Raw genomic sequence first — 15,038 nt, 5'->3', positions numbered from 1 at the left:
TCACAGATTTCATGCACCGGAAACCAGCTGAGGTTAAATCAAATGACACACTCAAGTAGGGAGGGATGAGAACCTCATGTTCTGTAACAACTTAAAGGGCCTGTTGAGCAATGCACAGGAACTCTGTGTCTATGAGACTCAACCACTTGAAGGGAAAGAAGTGCTTAACACAACCTGTTCATCTGAAACGAGGATCTTGGCATTCTCACCTCTGCTGTGTCTAACCCAGTGCACCAGCAGCTACAGGGAGCTGAGCAGGCAAACTGCTGCTGCTCTGCAGTGGCACAACCAGCCTTAGCATCACTCAGAACCAGTCAGCACCATCATCTGCATTCCCCCAGTGTGCCTGCTACATCAGCATCAAGAGCTGCCATTTCATCCAAACATGGATACATCAGACCTTTTACAAAGGAGTATATATAAATCCAGCTGTTCCCACTCAGGAGGGTTCATGCACCAGTTTATCAGGAATCCCAAGTTTCATCTCAGTTTCTTCTGGTGATGCTGATTCAGAGTGACAGAAACTGCAGATGAACTGTCCCACTCCAGAGGGGAGTGTCACAACAACTGGCCTCCTAACTAGCCCGTGTAATACACTATGTATGTAACAATAAACCTAGGTAATGCATACAAGATTCTTACAAGTTTTGATATTTTTCTTTACTTACAAATAAAATGACCCTTAATACTTAAAATCTTTATTGTGCTTTTCTTCACAGGAATGAAATATATCACAAATGTTTACTGTAGTCTCAATCCCAGTAGGTTTTCAAGGCCTGACTGGCTAAAGCCCTGCAACCTGGTCTGAGCTGATCTGAACAGGAGATTGGACCAGGGACTGCCTGACCCTTCTAACCAGTATTCTTCTACCTGTGAGTCTGTGATGTGCTAGAGTATAAAGTAGAATAGGTCCAAAGCTGAGAATTAAAGACCTCATTTTAGCCTGTTTCTGCAATTCCATGTTTAGTGCACTCTTCTAAGAAGTGTGAGAAACCCTCAGTCAGCACGATGGCTTTCCTGGGATGCCTGCAGGGATGCAGCTTGGTATCACCTCTGAGGATATTCAGCAGCAGACAGCCCTGAACAGGGAGGCTTTCTCACTCCCTTCCCCCCAGCCATATGGCCCTGCTGATTTCCTTACACCAGCAGGAGCAGCTGTCTGACCTCAAGGCAGGCCAGCTCAAGGAACCAAGAAGCAAAAAAAAAAAAACCCTCAACAAAACTTCCTTCTTTCTGTCAGAATTACCCTGAATTACCACAAGGCCAAACAAACACCAAATGCAAGAAGATGGGAGCAGGTGAGAATGCACAGCCAGCAGGACAAGCAAAAAATAGCAACTGCATCTTCCAGGAACTGTCAGCACTAGAACATTTCACTGAAATGGAAGGATTTAATTCTCCTCTGGCACAGCACAGAAACCTGGATATTTACCTGGTTTTACATAGTGCATGGGAGTTCACAACTGAACTACTAAATCAATTTTCCCTTTACACTTCTACTAAACATGGACTAATCAGTAAAGCTAGTGAGGAAACTGAGCTGCACTGTCTGTCTATAACTGACAGCAATCACAACATGAAGAAAACCATATCTCACTTTTAAAATGTGACAACATGTAGCAATTTAGGCTACAATATTCAGTATTTTATGCACATATTTTTCCCAAAAGCTTTTTTTGCAGCTCTTTTCAGTTTCGGCACAGTAGCTGGAAAAGCAATATGCTTATGGTGGCTTGTCTGCCTTTGATTTGACATTAAAAACTAAGTGCATTCTTACATAATTAAAATAAAGGTTTTTATTCAGTTCATGATATTTTTGTCTGGGTGTTCTATTTTTCCAAATACCTATTGCATGTACAGAAATGTAAACCATAAATACAATGTAAGAGCAGCAAAACAAAACATATCCACTCAGAACCAGAGGAACTTTGCTCACTTTACTGTCCTTCCAAGGAATAGCTGTAATCAGTCTGACTGCCAAATCGATGCACGAAGTCTGAAAGGGAGAACACTGAGCCCCATCCCACTTCGGGATTCATACTGATGAAATCATCCAAGTTCATCTTGGAATCTAAAAAAGGACCAGAAAATGGAAATATTTGAGTTCCACATGCAGGTTCTGTAGCACAGGTACACATCTTTCAAGAAAACATTCCAAAACCCTCTTCAACAGTTCTGTTCACTCCAGCAAGATTCTGCAAATTGTATGGTGGTACAGAAACATCAATTTCCAGTCTCTGAAACATCACTTTTGCCCCCATTCCCCTCTCTGCCCAAGGCAATAATCACATTACAGGATCAGTAAGCATCCAGGAAGTCACTAGAAACTAGCATGTGTGGGTAAGATTTTTCCCTACAACAGCAGCCGAGAAGGGTCGAGTAGTGTTAGAGAACTGGAGTGCAAACAACAACCAACACAGGGAAGTGCAATGCAGTCTTCCTGCATTCACACAAATGGGTTGACTCAAAAGCAAGGGAGATATTATTCACCCATTTAAGTTCTGAACCAAAGTCAATGGAGTCACTTTTTGCACTGAGCACGGAGGAACGAGCTGACAGCAGCAGTCAGAACTGCAAGTTGCTCATTGTCTCTCAGAAGTGATTGGTCCCTTGGCAAACCTGCAGTTTGTTACTCTCCAGATTACAGCATTTATCTTCCCTCCAGCCCTGAACTTTTTCCTCACTGAACACGGGCCCACTGCAGGGCCAGAATATGCAGAGAGGAGGAGATGGATGACCTAAGCCAGTCCCAGCCTAGAGGGATGCTCAGGTGAAGAGGAGCACAAACTAGGCTGGAAGCAAATACTTATTTTTTTTGAATCCTGAATGACAGAATTAAGTCAGGGGGAAAAGTTTAACTGGCAGGATTTCAAGAGAAAAGTAATCATGACTGCTCTTTGCCAGGATTTAATCTGCTCTGTTTCCTGCAGGAGGGGTGGAAACCATTCTGTCCCATTCATGGATCCCAGAGAGCTCACTGGAAAAGTGCTGGTGTGCAGTTTTGGGTTTAGGTGCCTTATACATCCTTTTTCCAGAGTTGGCCTGGTACAAGCTTTGCTGACTCAGAACCATGCTGATCAGAGGTTCAGTTCTGATAACAAACATCTGTGGGCTTGTTGTTTTGACTTCTTACCAATGATGTGCACAAATAATCTTTTAAAATGACCATTAAAGAAAACTGGCTGAGAATGAGTTTAAGGAACAGAATGGTAAAGCCACTGTTACACTTTTACTTTACAGATTTACTGTTAACAGCTCTCCCACTGTATTAAGTATTTACTTTACCAGGGATGATTAATGTATGCATTTAAGAATAAAGAATCAACCAAGAGGAGGCTCTAATGAATAGATTATAAAATCCAAAGGATGGAATTTGCTTCAGCTGCAAAATACTTTGTGTAATTGCCTGTGTAACTAGGCTTACCATTATGGACAGTGTAAGCAAGGAAAGGAAGATGATATTCAGGAACCCCAGACCCAGGAGTGCCAGGCATAATCCAGCCCCTGAAGGCCTCTGTTTGCACCACATCTACACTAAAGCACAGCTTTGTGATTTGCCTAATCCCAGCTCTCACCCTTTCTGAGGTATGGCCCCTAAATCTTTTCTTGTTAACCTGTTTGAACTCTGTATACAGAAAATCCTTATGTCCAGCCAAGCATGCTCCTACTGCTGAAGTGAGTCTGGCAGAACAGGGATCATTTCTGCCTCTGTGGGAATTTAAAATAGCACAAGCTCAGCAATTTGCTGTCATAGCTCAAGAACAAATTAGTAGTGGGTAACAGCTCTTGCTTGCTGGAGCTGTTACCCACTGTTAAATCTGTTAAATCTGTTACCCACTGTTAAATCTGTTTTCCAGTTTCAAGCTGCTCTTTTCCTCCCAGATGCTTTTGCAAAATTAATGTGATTCTTCATATATGTTAAGATTAAATAAATAAATAAATAATTCTCTGCTTTATGTGAATTGAGCATACTAAAATAATTCATAAAACTGTTCTGTGAATGGGAAAGCAGTCCAAAGGAGATTGTTCCAGTAGTTACAAACACAGCTGCTGTTCGCAACTTGGAAGTTGCTGCCACAATGCCTGCAGGAAATGAAATTTTCTCTAACTTCGGACGGATTGTGGCAGATTGTTTTACCAAAGCAAACAAATCCATTCCTGTGAAGAGCGACGGCCTAAGAACCTGTCGGTAGATGGCACTGGAGCAGCACGGGAGGTGTCCGTAGGGAAAACCTTAGTGAGACCTCTCCCGTTTTATTCGTGTAATAACAGCCCCCCTATGCTGCTCTTTCCTATCTGAACGCCGTGCATGCCGTGTTAGACCTTATAGCGTTAGGAAACAGCTCGGCAAAAATGCATGAGAATACCACAAAGTCCTCTTCCCGAAGCAGGTAAGAATGACAAACATCAGAATTTTAAAAAGATACACCTGGATGCTACAGCTGGCAAACCAAGATGGAGATGGTCTCTCCACAAAAGCACAGAGCATGTATCCTACAACATTTTTACAAGACCAACGGCAACAGAATTATTTTAAGATTTACATTACCCTTGCAGTCCCCCTCAGGTGCTGTGACTGCTATACTAGCTTGCATTTGTGCAATGTCTACAGCTCCATCTTCCTCTTTGACCAAACTTTGTTACACACAACCCCCCCCAAATGAGACCAGTCTGGCCCATTTTGGGATTCCTGCATAACTTTATTTTTGTTTAAATCACGTCTGCCACTTTTACCCCAAGCAAATAAAAGGCCACTCACTATCTCAGGCATTGTTAGCCATGATACTTGTGGCTTCTGCCAACAATAGTTAGAAAGCAGCGTTTAAGCCAAGCCTCAGCTTGGCTCACAGACCTTGGACTAACTCAGTGTAACAACAGCTGCCCAAGGGCTGCTGGAAGCAGGGAAGTCTGGAACAAAGCCTCCAAGATCAGTTCTCCTGATGCCTAAAACCTTGGGGGCAACTAAACGAAAGCTGGACTCTTCACACACTTGTGTAGGTGTTTACAACTCTCTTCAGATCCTCCTCCCTCGTCTGAGCTGGGAGATAAGTCAGAAGGACTCTTCCCACTCTCAGCTGGGGGGCTGCTGTCTCCACCCCTAAGATAAAACTGACTGTGCAAACCATCCTGGCTGTAAAACACAACTTACCACTTTATATTTTGCAGAAAGTGGTGTAACTTCAACAAGCCACTCTGGCAATTTAAATGCTTCTTGCTAGTTGTGTCTTTATTGTATCTATCTTACTTGATTCATTACTTCCACAAAAGCTTACGAAGTGAGGACCTAACTTTACACAGACTGGAGTCTTATTCTCAAATGAGAGCAGCAGAAGGTTCCCATGAAGTGCATAGGAGCTGCTGGTATCCCTATCAGTGCCTTTTCACTTTCACTAGGATCCTGCTGCCATTTCAGAGAGGAGATACAGAAAGCAACTGCAGACATCTGCTGGGTCTGAGAGACTTCCTGTTACATGTATGTTTGATACACAGTGTCTCCAGAATTCCTCAGCTGTCCTATTCATGCTCTTCAAAATAAATTTTAAAACCAAGTAAAATCTCATCATTATTGACTACCAGGAATTTTATTAATAATAAAAAGAACAAAAAGCTTTTACAAATCAATCCAGCAAGTGTGTTACTGAACACCTTGGGAGAACTGAAATTCAAACCAGTGCTTTTCAGTGTTAGAGCTGCTGCTAACACTTGCACATAAGCCACACAACCATCTGTCTGGAGTAATTTTGAAATGCACTGTGCAAGCTGCATTTTGCACAGGCTTGCAGTAAGGAGGGCTGATCTCATCCTAAGTCATAAACTAAACAGAATCAGAACTCGTTAATTTGTGGAAAGAAGATTTAAAAGAAAACCAAAGGTTGGGCTCACCAGCTCTAGAATAATGAATCTGTTCACCAAATCTCGTTTTTTTATTATTTTAACAAAATATCCTGTTTTTTTCAACAGGAGGTCACTGGCAAACAGGTGGGACCAGGGGAATGCTCTGCAGCTCAGGTATGTTTATTCCAGCAGAGCAGCTTTGAGGACAGGGCAGGGTGAGAAAGCTGGTGCAGCCAATTAGGCTGGCCAGCCCCTCCTGCAATCCATGGCAGCAGAGCAGAACGGAGGCCAGAGCAATGCCAGTAAAAGACACAGAGGCCTAACTCTGGGAAACAGCTAGAGAAGAGCCAGATCCAAGAGGCTAATGCTTAGCATGTGAGTTCTGAGGAGATACTGAGGAGTCTGAGAGGGTTTGGGGGTTTTTTTTATTGTTGTTTTATTGGTTGGACTGCAGCTGTTTGTCTTTTAGAGAAATGCTTTTAAAAATCACCTTATGCCAGCTTCAATTTTTTTAGGCATAGACTGGAATTTATGACTCCGTGTAAGCTTATTTTTGATGATTTATTTTGCAACCCCATGAGCAGGACAAATACAGTTTAAGATTTATTCCCTTTGAGATACTAGTAGGAGAAAAATGCTTCATTTGTTAATGATCAAGATGGCTCAATTCAACTACAAAAGGTTTTGGTAGCAGGGGAGGGCTGTAGGACTGGCTCCTCTAGAAGCTTCCCCCATGTCCAACAGAGCCAGTGCCAGCCAGCTCCAGGATGGACCCACCTCTGGCAAAGGCTGAACCCATCATTGATTGCTGTAGTACCTCTTCCTTTAAGAAATTTTAAAAACCTATTGCACAGAAGTAATTGTGGCCAGAGAGGAGTGAGAATATGTGGGAGAAACAACTCTGCAGACACCAAGGTCAGTGAAGGATAAGGGGCAGGAGGTGCTCCAGGCACCAGAGCAGGTATTCCCCTGCAGCCCGTGGTGAAGATGATGGTGAGGCAGCTGTGCCCCTGCAGCACATAGAGGAGCCTCAGGCTGGAGCAGGTGGGTGCCCAAAGGAGGCTGTGACCCCTGTGGGAAGCCCATGCTGGAGGAGGCTGCTGGCAGGAACCTGCAGACCTGTGGAGAGAGGAGTCCAGGCTGGAGCAGGTTTGGTGGCAGGAACCTGCAGACCTATGGAGAGAGGAGCCCAGGCTGGAGCAGGTTTGGTGGCAGGAACCTGCAGACCTATGGAGAGAGGAGCCCAGGCTGGAGCAGGTTTGGTGGCAGGAACCTGCAGACCTATAGAGAGAGGAGCCCAGGCTGGAGCAGGTTTGGTGGCAGGAACCTGCAGACCTATAGAGAGAGGAGCCCAGGCTGGAGCAGGTTTGGTGGCAGGAACCTGCAGACCTATGGAGAGAGGAGCCCAGGCTTGGAGCAGGTTTGGTGGAAGGACTTGTGACCCTGTGGGGGACCCATGCAGGAGCAGCCTGCTCCTGAAGGACTGCATCCTGTGGAAAGGGAGCCACACTGCAGCAGTTCATGAAGATCTGCAGCCCATGGGATGGACTCACATTGGAGAAGTTCATGAAGAACTGCATGAAAGGAACCCCACACTGGAGCAAGGGAAGGACTCCTGTCCCTGAGCAGCAGTGGCAGAAACAACCTGTGATGAACTGTGACCACCATTCCCCACTGAGGGGGGAGGGAGGAGGTAGAGAATTGGGAATAAAGCTAAGACTGGTAAAGAGGGAGGGGTGAAGGAAAGGTGTTTTTAGGATATGTTCTGCTCCTCATTATCCTGCTCTGATTTTGACTGGTTTGGTGGCAGGAACCTGCAGACCTATGGAGAGAGGAGCCCAGGCTGGAGCAGGTTTGGTGGCAGGAACCTGCAGACCTATGGAGAGAGGAGCCCAGGCTGGAGCAGGTTTGGTGGCAGGAACCTGCAGACCTATGGAGAGAGGAGCCCAGGCTTGGAGCAGGTTTGGTGGAAGGACTTGTGACCCTGTGGGGGACCCATGCAGGAGCAGCCTGCTCCTGAAGGACTGCATCCTGTGGAAAGGGAGCCACACTGCAGCAGTTCATGAAGATCTGCAGCCCATGGGATGGACTCACATTGGAGAAGTTCATGAAGAACTGCATGAAAGGAACCCCACACTGGAGCAAGGGAAGGACTCCTGTCCCTGAGCAGCAGTGGCAGAAACAACCTGTGATGAACTGTGACCACCATTCCCCACTGAGGGGGGAGGGAGGAGGTAGAGAATTGGGAATAAAGCTAAGACTGGTAAAGAGGGAGGGGTGAAGGAAAGGTGTTTTTAGGATATGTTCTGCTCCTCATTATCCTGCTCTGATTTTGACTGGTAATAAATTGAACTAATTTCCCTAAGTTGAGTCTGTTTTGCCCATGACAGTAATTGGTGAGTGATGTCTCCCCATCCTTATCTCAGCTCACAAGTTTTCATTGCATTTTCTCTCCTCTGTACAGCTGTGGGTGAGAGTGACTGAGCAACTTTGGTGGGCACTTGGCATCCAGGCAGGGTAAACTGCCACGAACATCAAAGAACACAAATAAGAAACAAAAGGAATATAAAAACCTTGCATATTCTCAAAAGCTTAGGAATTTGGTTATACTAAAAACCAGCAAAAAAAACCCAAAAAACAAAACAAACCCACTCTGATAGAAATGTGCCTCACAAATAAATTGGTATTAAAACAATATGGGGTCAGTTCTGTCAGCCATTATATTGCAGTCACCTCTAACATGAAATATATAAGTAATTTAATCTTATGCAAACACAAATCAACATGGAAAGCAGACTGTTCTATCAAAGTGAAACGGCAGGGAGAAAAAAGTTATCTGCAATGGAATTTGGCATGGACACAAACATTAATACCCCAGGCTCTTTTATGATAACAAAAGGTCTGCCACCCAGTTTCACATCAAGTTAAAAATAAGGCAGCTTTATGCCTGATAAAACTGTGCTGAGACATTACAGTTGGACCCAGACTCCTCACAGACTCACAGCACTGTGCACATTGAAGCACACATCATTACAAAGTATCTCAGTGAATACAAAGGGAAGACAAAGAGTAAAGCTGGAGGAACTGGTACTAAATGAACCAAAACTTGAACTGGACGTCCTAGATCTGAGACAATCTAGTCCTGTTCTGACTCAGACCTTGAAGCTCCCTAGTGAATGACTTTTCACCTTCAGTGGATGCAGGGTAACAAGTTTCTTTCAGCCAACTGAACAGGAGACCAGAGCACATCAGCACAGTGCTGTGTCCATTTGGAGCTCAGCCCAAAAAAAACCCTCCAAAATATGGACACACTGGAGTAGGCCCAGAAAAGGAAAATCAAGTTGTTTGGGGCAGGACAACATTTATTCAAGGAGAGGCTCAGACAACTGGGTCTCCTCAGTCTTAAAAAGAGAAAACGAAGGGGAGACATTACTACTCCCTACATCTACCTGATCAGATGTAGGAGAGTGAAGCCAGAGTCTTCTTGGAGGAGCCTGGCAACAGGACAAGAAATGAAAAATGCAAGTGGGAACATCTGAAATTCAGATTATATACTAGGATTTTTTATTCATTGGTTGTTTACCAGTGGTCAAACATTGGAACGCTGTCCACAAAGTGGTGGAATCACCATCTCTGTAGGTGCTCAAGACCAGACTGGACAGAGCCCTGAGGAATACCTCTTTTGGGCAGATGTTGGACTGGATAACTAACAGACATTTCATTCAGCATGGCAAAGTATAGAGCAAAGAATGAAAGCATAGGAGGAAGTAAGAGGTACATATCCTTCACTATCTACCAGCACCACTGAGAATCTGGAGGCTGGCTGAGACCTGTGGCTGCTGCTCACCAGTGAGGTAAAGCTCAGCCAGACACAACAGGCAAGGGGAGAGTTACAGGGTTTGCAGCTATAGAGTCATGTATTCCAGCTAGAGATACGTGAACACATCTGCAACTGAGTCATTATGTAACCTACTACCCACAAGTAATGGTTTTTTTACTCTTTTGATTTGAATAGAATTTTTTGCTTTCCTGGTCTGACCTCATCTATACTTCTCATACTTCTCACTTTCATTAGCTCTCAGCTATCAAAACAACAAGGTTTCCACAGACAAAAAAGGTCTCAGCACCTACAAGGCTCCAGCTAACAGAGAACCATTCACTGTAGTTCAGGAATCCTACACTCTCTACAATACCTGTGCATAAAACTGCTGAAAATAATAACCAAGAGCTAGAACTCAAGGTGCTTCATAACCTGGATTGTCTAGAAAATACCTAAAGCCTCATAACAAAGACTACATCTGTGTTCCTGCTCACTCCCATAATTCATTTCTACTCTCATGTGAAACACCAAGCTTCCTTAGAAGCCAAAGCAAAGACTGAGAATTAATTTGCCAGCAACTTAAAACCATCTGGACCTAAAGACAGAGCTATGTTTCATTGACCCTCCCTTCTCTAACATAAACACATAGGAGTACTGCATTATTAAAAATCAACAAAACCAAACATGCAGAGCAGTAACATGAAAACTCTTTCAAACTCTTTCAAAGCAAAATGTCACCATGCTTTCCTTGGAAGAAAATGAGAGTACAAACACACACACATGGCAAATATTACTCAGCTTGCAAAACAGATGATTAGAATAAGCTGAAGTGCTGTGTGATAAGAATGCTTTAAGCAGCTCTACAGAATAGGTGGCAAGTCAGCCTCTGGGCCAGGCAGAGAGAGGTAATCACTTACACAAGGCTTAAGGCTTAGGAAGAACTTGCCAGTGACTTAAAATATCCTGGGGTCCATTCACCGGGTACAGAAACTTCAATGCAGGCAAACCCACCACACTGAGCAGAGTGAAAACTTCCTCCTGCCAACACTACTTTGCCAGAATGGGATCTGTGTGCTAGAGTGTGGTATAATCACTGTGTGAAATCACTGAAAAATTATGTGATCCCTAAGCAAGTTATCTGGCCTGTCTGCTTCAGTTCCCTGCTGTAACAGTATTACTTACCTCCACCCTCTGCTCAGTTTGTGAATATTAGTAACTAATGTTTGATACCAGTAAAGGCCAGAAGGCATGTTAGACTATGTGTTCAAAAAAGAGAGTGCCAAATGCTTCATAGCCCTATTTTTTTCCCATATGAATTGATAAGCTGGCTGGACAAATGTTATAGAAGATATTTATCTCCCATGTGGATCCAAGACTACTTCATTCAGCACTGTAAGCAGGAAGGAGTCCTGGGAGCTCACCTGCAGTTTCAATGCAAGGGTATGGAGGAGGAGGTTTCTGCCATTTCCCATTTGCATCCTTCATGTGAGATCTGTCTGAAGCAAATGTCTTCAAGTACAAATCTGCTCGAATCATTCTGATTTTCCTAAAAACAAAATGCAAAATTGTATTAAAAGATGCATGTACACAATACTGCAATAATCACTCAGAATAAGAGTACTTTCCTCTCATCAAGGAGCACTAATGTTTTTAAATACACAAACCAGCAACGTTGGGCCAAGTTGTTAACATGAAGCTACAGTAGGAAAGAAAAGGGCTTTTGATGACTCAAGTAAAGAGCTTTAGAAAAGTAACACAATGCATTTATTTTACTGAAGTATAGTAAAGAAACCTCTGTCACTATGCATACACAAAGAGAACTTCAACTTTGATTTCATGAAATAACATCCATAATCTTTATATTTCATGTCATCATCACCTGTGAAACTCTGGCCGAAGGCTGTCATCCAACCTGAAGGCCTCCACACTGTACACATCAAAAGGACAGGGAAATGGCAACACTGTGTCAAGATCATAAATGAAGTTCTGCTCCCGGCTGGAAAGATGAAGTAGAATAACATGGTAGTCCTGGGAAGAAGGGGAATTGCCATTAGTTCAACAGCAATTAATAAGAAATTGGCAAAGAGAATGAAAAAAAAAAAAAGATCTTTCTAAAAGCATAAGTTCAGATCCAGTTTTTAAAGCCTGCTTGCTGTCCTTGAATATTAAGCCTGTAACATTTCTGGCAACAGGAGAGAGATTTCCTAATGTCTATCTTGCCCATCTGCTCTTCCAGAAACCTTGCTCTTCTCCCCATTTCTTTGCAGCCTCCTTTGATTTAAGCCAAGACAGCAAACTAAAGTTTACACTACTCCTAAGAAAACAGAAAATCTCTCTCATGTTCCACATCAAAACACAAAAGTTGTTCGGTTATCACTTTTTATTAGACTCAGTCATAAATAAACTCACAAGATAAAATGATAGGTTAACATTAAATTTACCTAGTGATCTCTTCTAATAAGAGATTTTGTACCTGTTGCAGTAACACGGTCTGTGAATTTGAGTGTCGAGTGTTCAGCTGCCAGAAGCACCTGAAAAACCAGCACACCACTGAAAAACCAGCAAACAGCTCAGATCAGGAGGACCACAGGAGTGAGACAATTTCCTCTAGCAGCTCTTGAAGCTGGCAAAGATATCTACATCACACTTTTTCAAGGCAACTATTTTTTTTATCAAGGGGTTATTCAGTGCAGTTTTACTCCTTACCTTGTAAGAAACACAGGAGGAGATTTGAGGACACTGCAATTACTGACATTATATGTCAGGTATGTGCACTGCTGTTTTCCAAAATTAAATTGAAGGTAGCCCTTAACAAATTACTTAAATTTATATTGAATCCACTCACAAAAAGGGTTGAGCAATGTCTTTTGACACTTTCAATATTAAAACCACAAAGAAATTTGTATGAAAAAGATTTGGGCAATCTACTTCACCAGACCAATATACATACACAACTGGATTCAACAATATTTAGAAAAACCTATTAGAGAGCATAAGAAAAATTAGTTTACAAACTTTATACAGCCTATGATCCATTAAAATATCAAAGTTAAAAGACCTTTGAATCCATGAATTTTTAGCAGAAATCCACATTCTGCCATGGCGTTTCCTGACTCTGCTATTCCCTTTTAGGTCTTCTCTGTAGCACTTGGATCTCTTTTTAAACCAAACTTTTTTTTTTTTGCACCATAAAGCTACCAATATTTTGGAAGAAAGTGAATGATTCAGAAATCAGAAAACTTCACAAGTTTGCAGATTACTCTGCAGAATTTCAGAAACAGAAACTGCCACAAGAAATAGTTTTTTCTGTGCCAGATAACTGAAAGGACCCTATAATGATACCAAGGAATTCTGCATCAGCAATTACTAAACTACATTAACTGAGGAAATGACATTTCAAAGCCACTGTTTATGGGTCAGTTTAACTGCTGACACCTGAATACACACATAACTAACACTCTTCTATCCTCTGGCATAAATATGTTCATCCATCTACTTCTTACAAGTACAGTCATCTACCTAGAACACTACAGAGCTGGCAGCCTCAATACCCAGATAACAATTTTCACAAATCTATTATGCATTCTTACTGTAATTAAGACTTATCACCTATAGGTTTTACTGACTGTCCTGCTATTAATTTATGAGGGATGGTGCAAATAAGCACTAGATTTAGGCTATTTATAAATGTGTTGTAAAAGAATTATAAATATTAATGCAATACTATGCAATGTGTGGAGTTGGAAGGGACTTTAAAAGGTCATCTGGTCCAACCTGTTGCTCAATGAGACTACCCTAAAGCCAACTGCCCAAGACTGTGTCTGGATAGCTTCTAAAAATCTCCAAGGATGGAGATTCCACAACCCCTCTGAGCAACCTGCTCCAGTGCTCCGTCACCCTCAGAGTAGAAAGTGTTCCTTTATATTCAGATGGAACAGATTGTTACATGTCCATGTGTGATCCTGCAGCTATCAACTACAGAGGCACACACTCAAAATTATTGAGAGTAATGAATGCCTTACCCAGACAACAGGCTCATCTCCATGTCCAGATTTCTGCTTCCAGAGTGGAATCTGAAAGTTAAATATGAACCTGAATTGAATAAAATCTTTCAGATTAATACAGATTAATTGCAGGTAAACTGGTTAGTTTTTTTTTGCTAACCCATCAGTTTCCTCAGCTTACATCTGTGCTGCAGTAAGAAAGTTTTTTCTAGTTTATCTCTCAGGAGGATGAAATTGGAGATACTATTCTGGGCCACATTAAAAAGAATTGTGATGGAATCACCATCCCTGGAATGATCCAAAAGACTTGAGGATATGGTTTAGTAGTGAACATAGTAGTGTCAGGTTAGCAGTTGGACTTGACAGTCTTAGAGATCTTCTCCAGCCTTACAGTTATTAATGGTTCTATGATTTTATAAAGACAACTATTCTCCTAAATTGACAGATTACAGACAGAATTACTCCCACAGCTCACAGGGACACCATGTCTCATTTATGCAGTGCATAATTAAAAGAGCCCACGTGGTGTGGCTGGCACACCTCTGAGCCAAAGCGAGCTACAGGACGGGTTTGGACTGAATCTCACCTACAGGCTGGGCTAAAGGCTCACTCCCCAACACTGGGCCGGGACCATTCTCACCTACACTGGGCTGCGGTCTGAAGGCCCGAGCCTTTCCACAGCTGTCTCTGATCATATCCCATTGACTCACCATCCTCTTATCATTGGATATGAAAACAGCATAAAATTCTTCTAAAGGGTACCGATCCTGACTCCTGATGTAGTCACAAAGCTTCCAAACATTTTCTTCGCTGCAAAACACAAAATCGGTTATTTATTTTGTTTTCCTCCAACTTCATTTCTCGAGCCCAAGAGTGTGACCAGCCCGCAGCCGCGCCATTCCCGCGGTGGCCCCGGCTGTCCCGGCGCCTCACGGCGGTGCGAGGGGCACCGGCCCGCCCGTCCCCGTCTCCCTTACCAGTAGCAGCTGGTGTAGGTGCAGGCGGGGCGGGGCGGCACCGCCGCCTCATAACCAGCCTCGGGCCGCGCCATGGCCGGTCTGAGCGGGGCTGAGGGCGGCGCAGGAAGCGCTGGGCCCGGCGGGAGCAGCCGCTACGCCGTCCCCGAGGAAGCCGCGGCCATCCCGGCTGGGCGCGGGCACTGCGCGGGTACGGCCGGGGCGGCGGCGGGAGGCGCAGGGACCCCTCGGGCGGGCGGGCGGGACAGGACGGGGCGGAGCCGCGAGCCAACCCAGCCCCGCCCCGCGCCGCCGGCGCAGCGCTCCGAGTTTTGGGCGCCAAACGTCTGCGGCGCGCGGAGCCGCAGTGCGCCGTGTGCCCTTCCGCAGCGCGCGCGGGCTGGGAGTAGCGGCCGCAGGGGC

General features: G+C 43.9%; 1 protein-coding gene across 2 annotated transcripts; it reads right to left on the bottom strand.

Moving 5' to 3' along the window:
* Window positions 1-1,778: 1,778 nt before the first annotated feature.
* NTAQ1 (N-terminal glutamine amidase 1) lies at window positions 1,779-14,841 on the bottom strand. 2 transcript variants are annotated; one of them, XM_066548265.1, is made up of 6 exons: window positions 14,637-14,841; window positions 14,370-14,469; window positions 13,678-13,728; window positions 11,535-11,683; window positions 11,077-11,201; window positions 1,779-2,071 (listed from the first exon to the last, which is right to left on the bottom strand). In XM_066548265.1, exons 1-6 carry the CDS (start codon window positions 14,708-14,710, stop codon window positions 1,938-1,940), a joined length of 633 nt encoding a protein of 210 aa, XP_066404362.1. In that variant the 5' UTR covers window positions 14,711-14,841; the 3' UTR covers window positions 1,779-1,937. The 2 variants fall into 2 exon arrangements, with proteins under 2 accessions (XP_066404362.1, XP_066404372.1); XM_066548275.1 differs by lacking the exon at window positions 14,637-14,841 and adding an exon at window positions 12,129-12,186.
* Between the last annotated feature and the right edge of the window lie 197 nt (window positions 14,842-15,038).

This window comes from Molothrus aeneus, chromosome 1 (genome assembly GCF_037042795.1).
Source record: "Molothrus aeneus isolate 106 chromosome 1, BPBGC_Maene_1.0, whole genome shotgun sequence".
In the NCBI taxonomy this organism is placed as follows: Eukaryota; Metazoa; Chordata; class Aves; order Passeriformes; family Icteridae; genus Molothrus; species Molothrus aeneus.
Note: the sequence above shows the minus strand (reverse complement) of the source record. Positions and strands in the feature narration are given on the sequence as shown.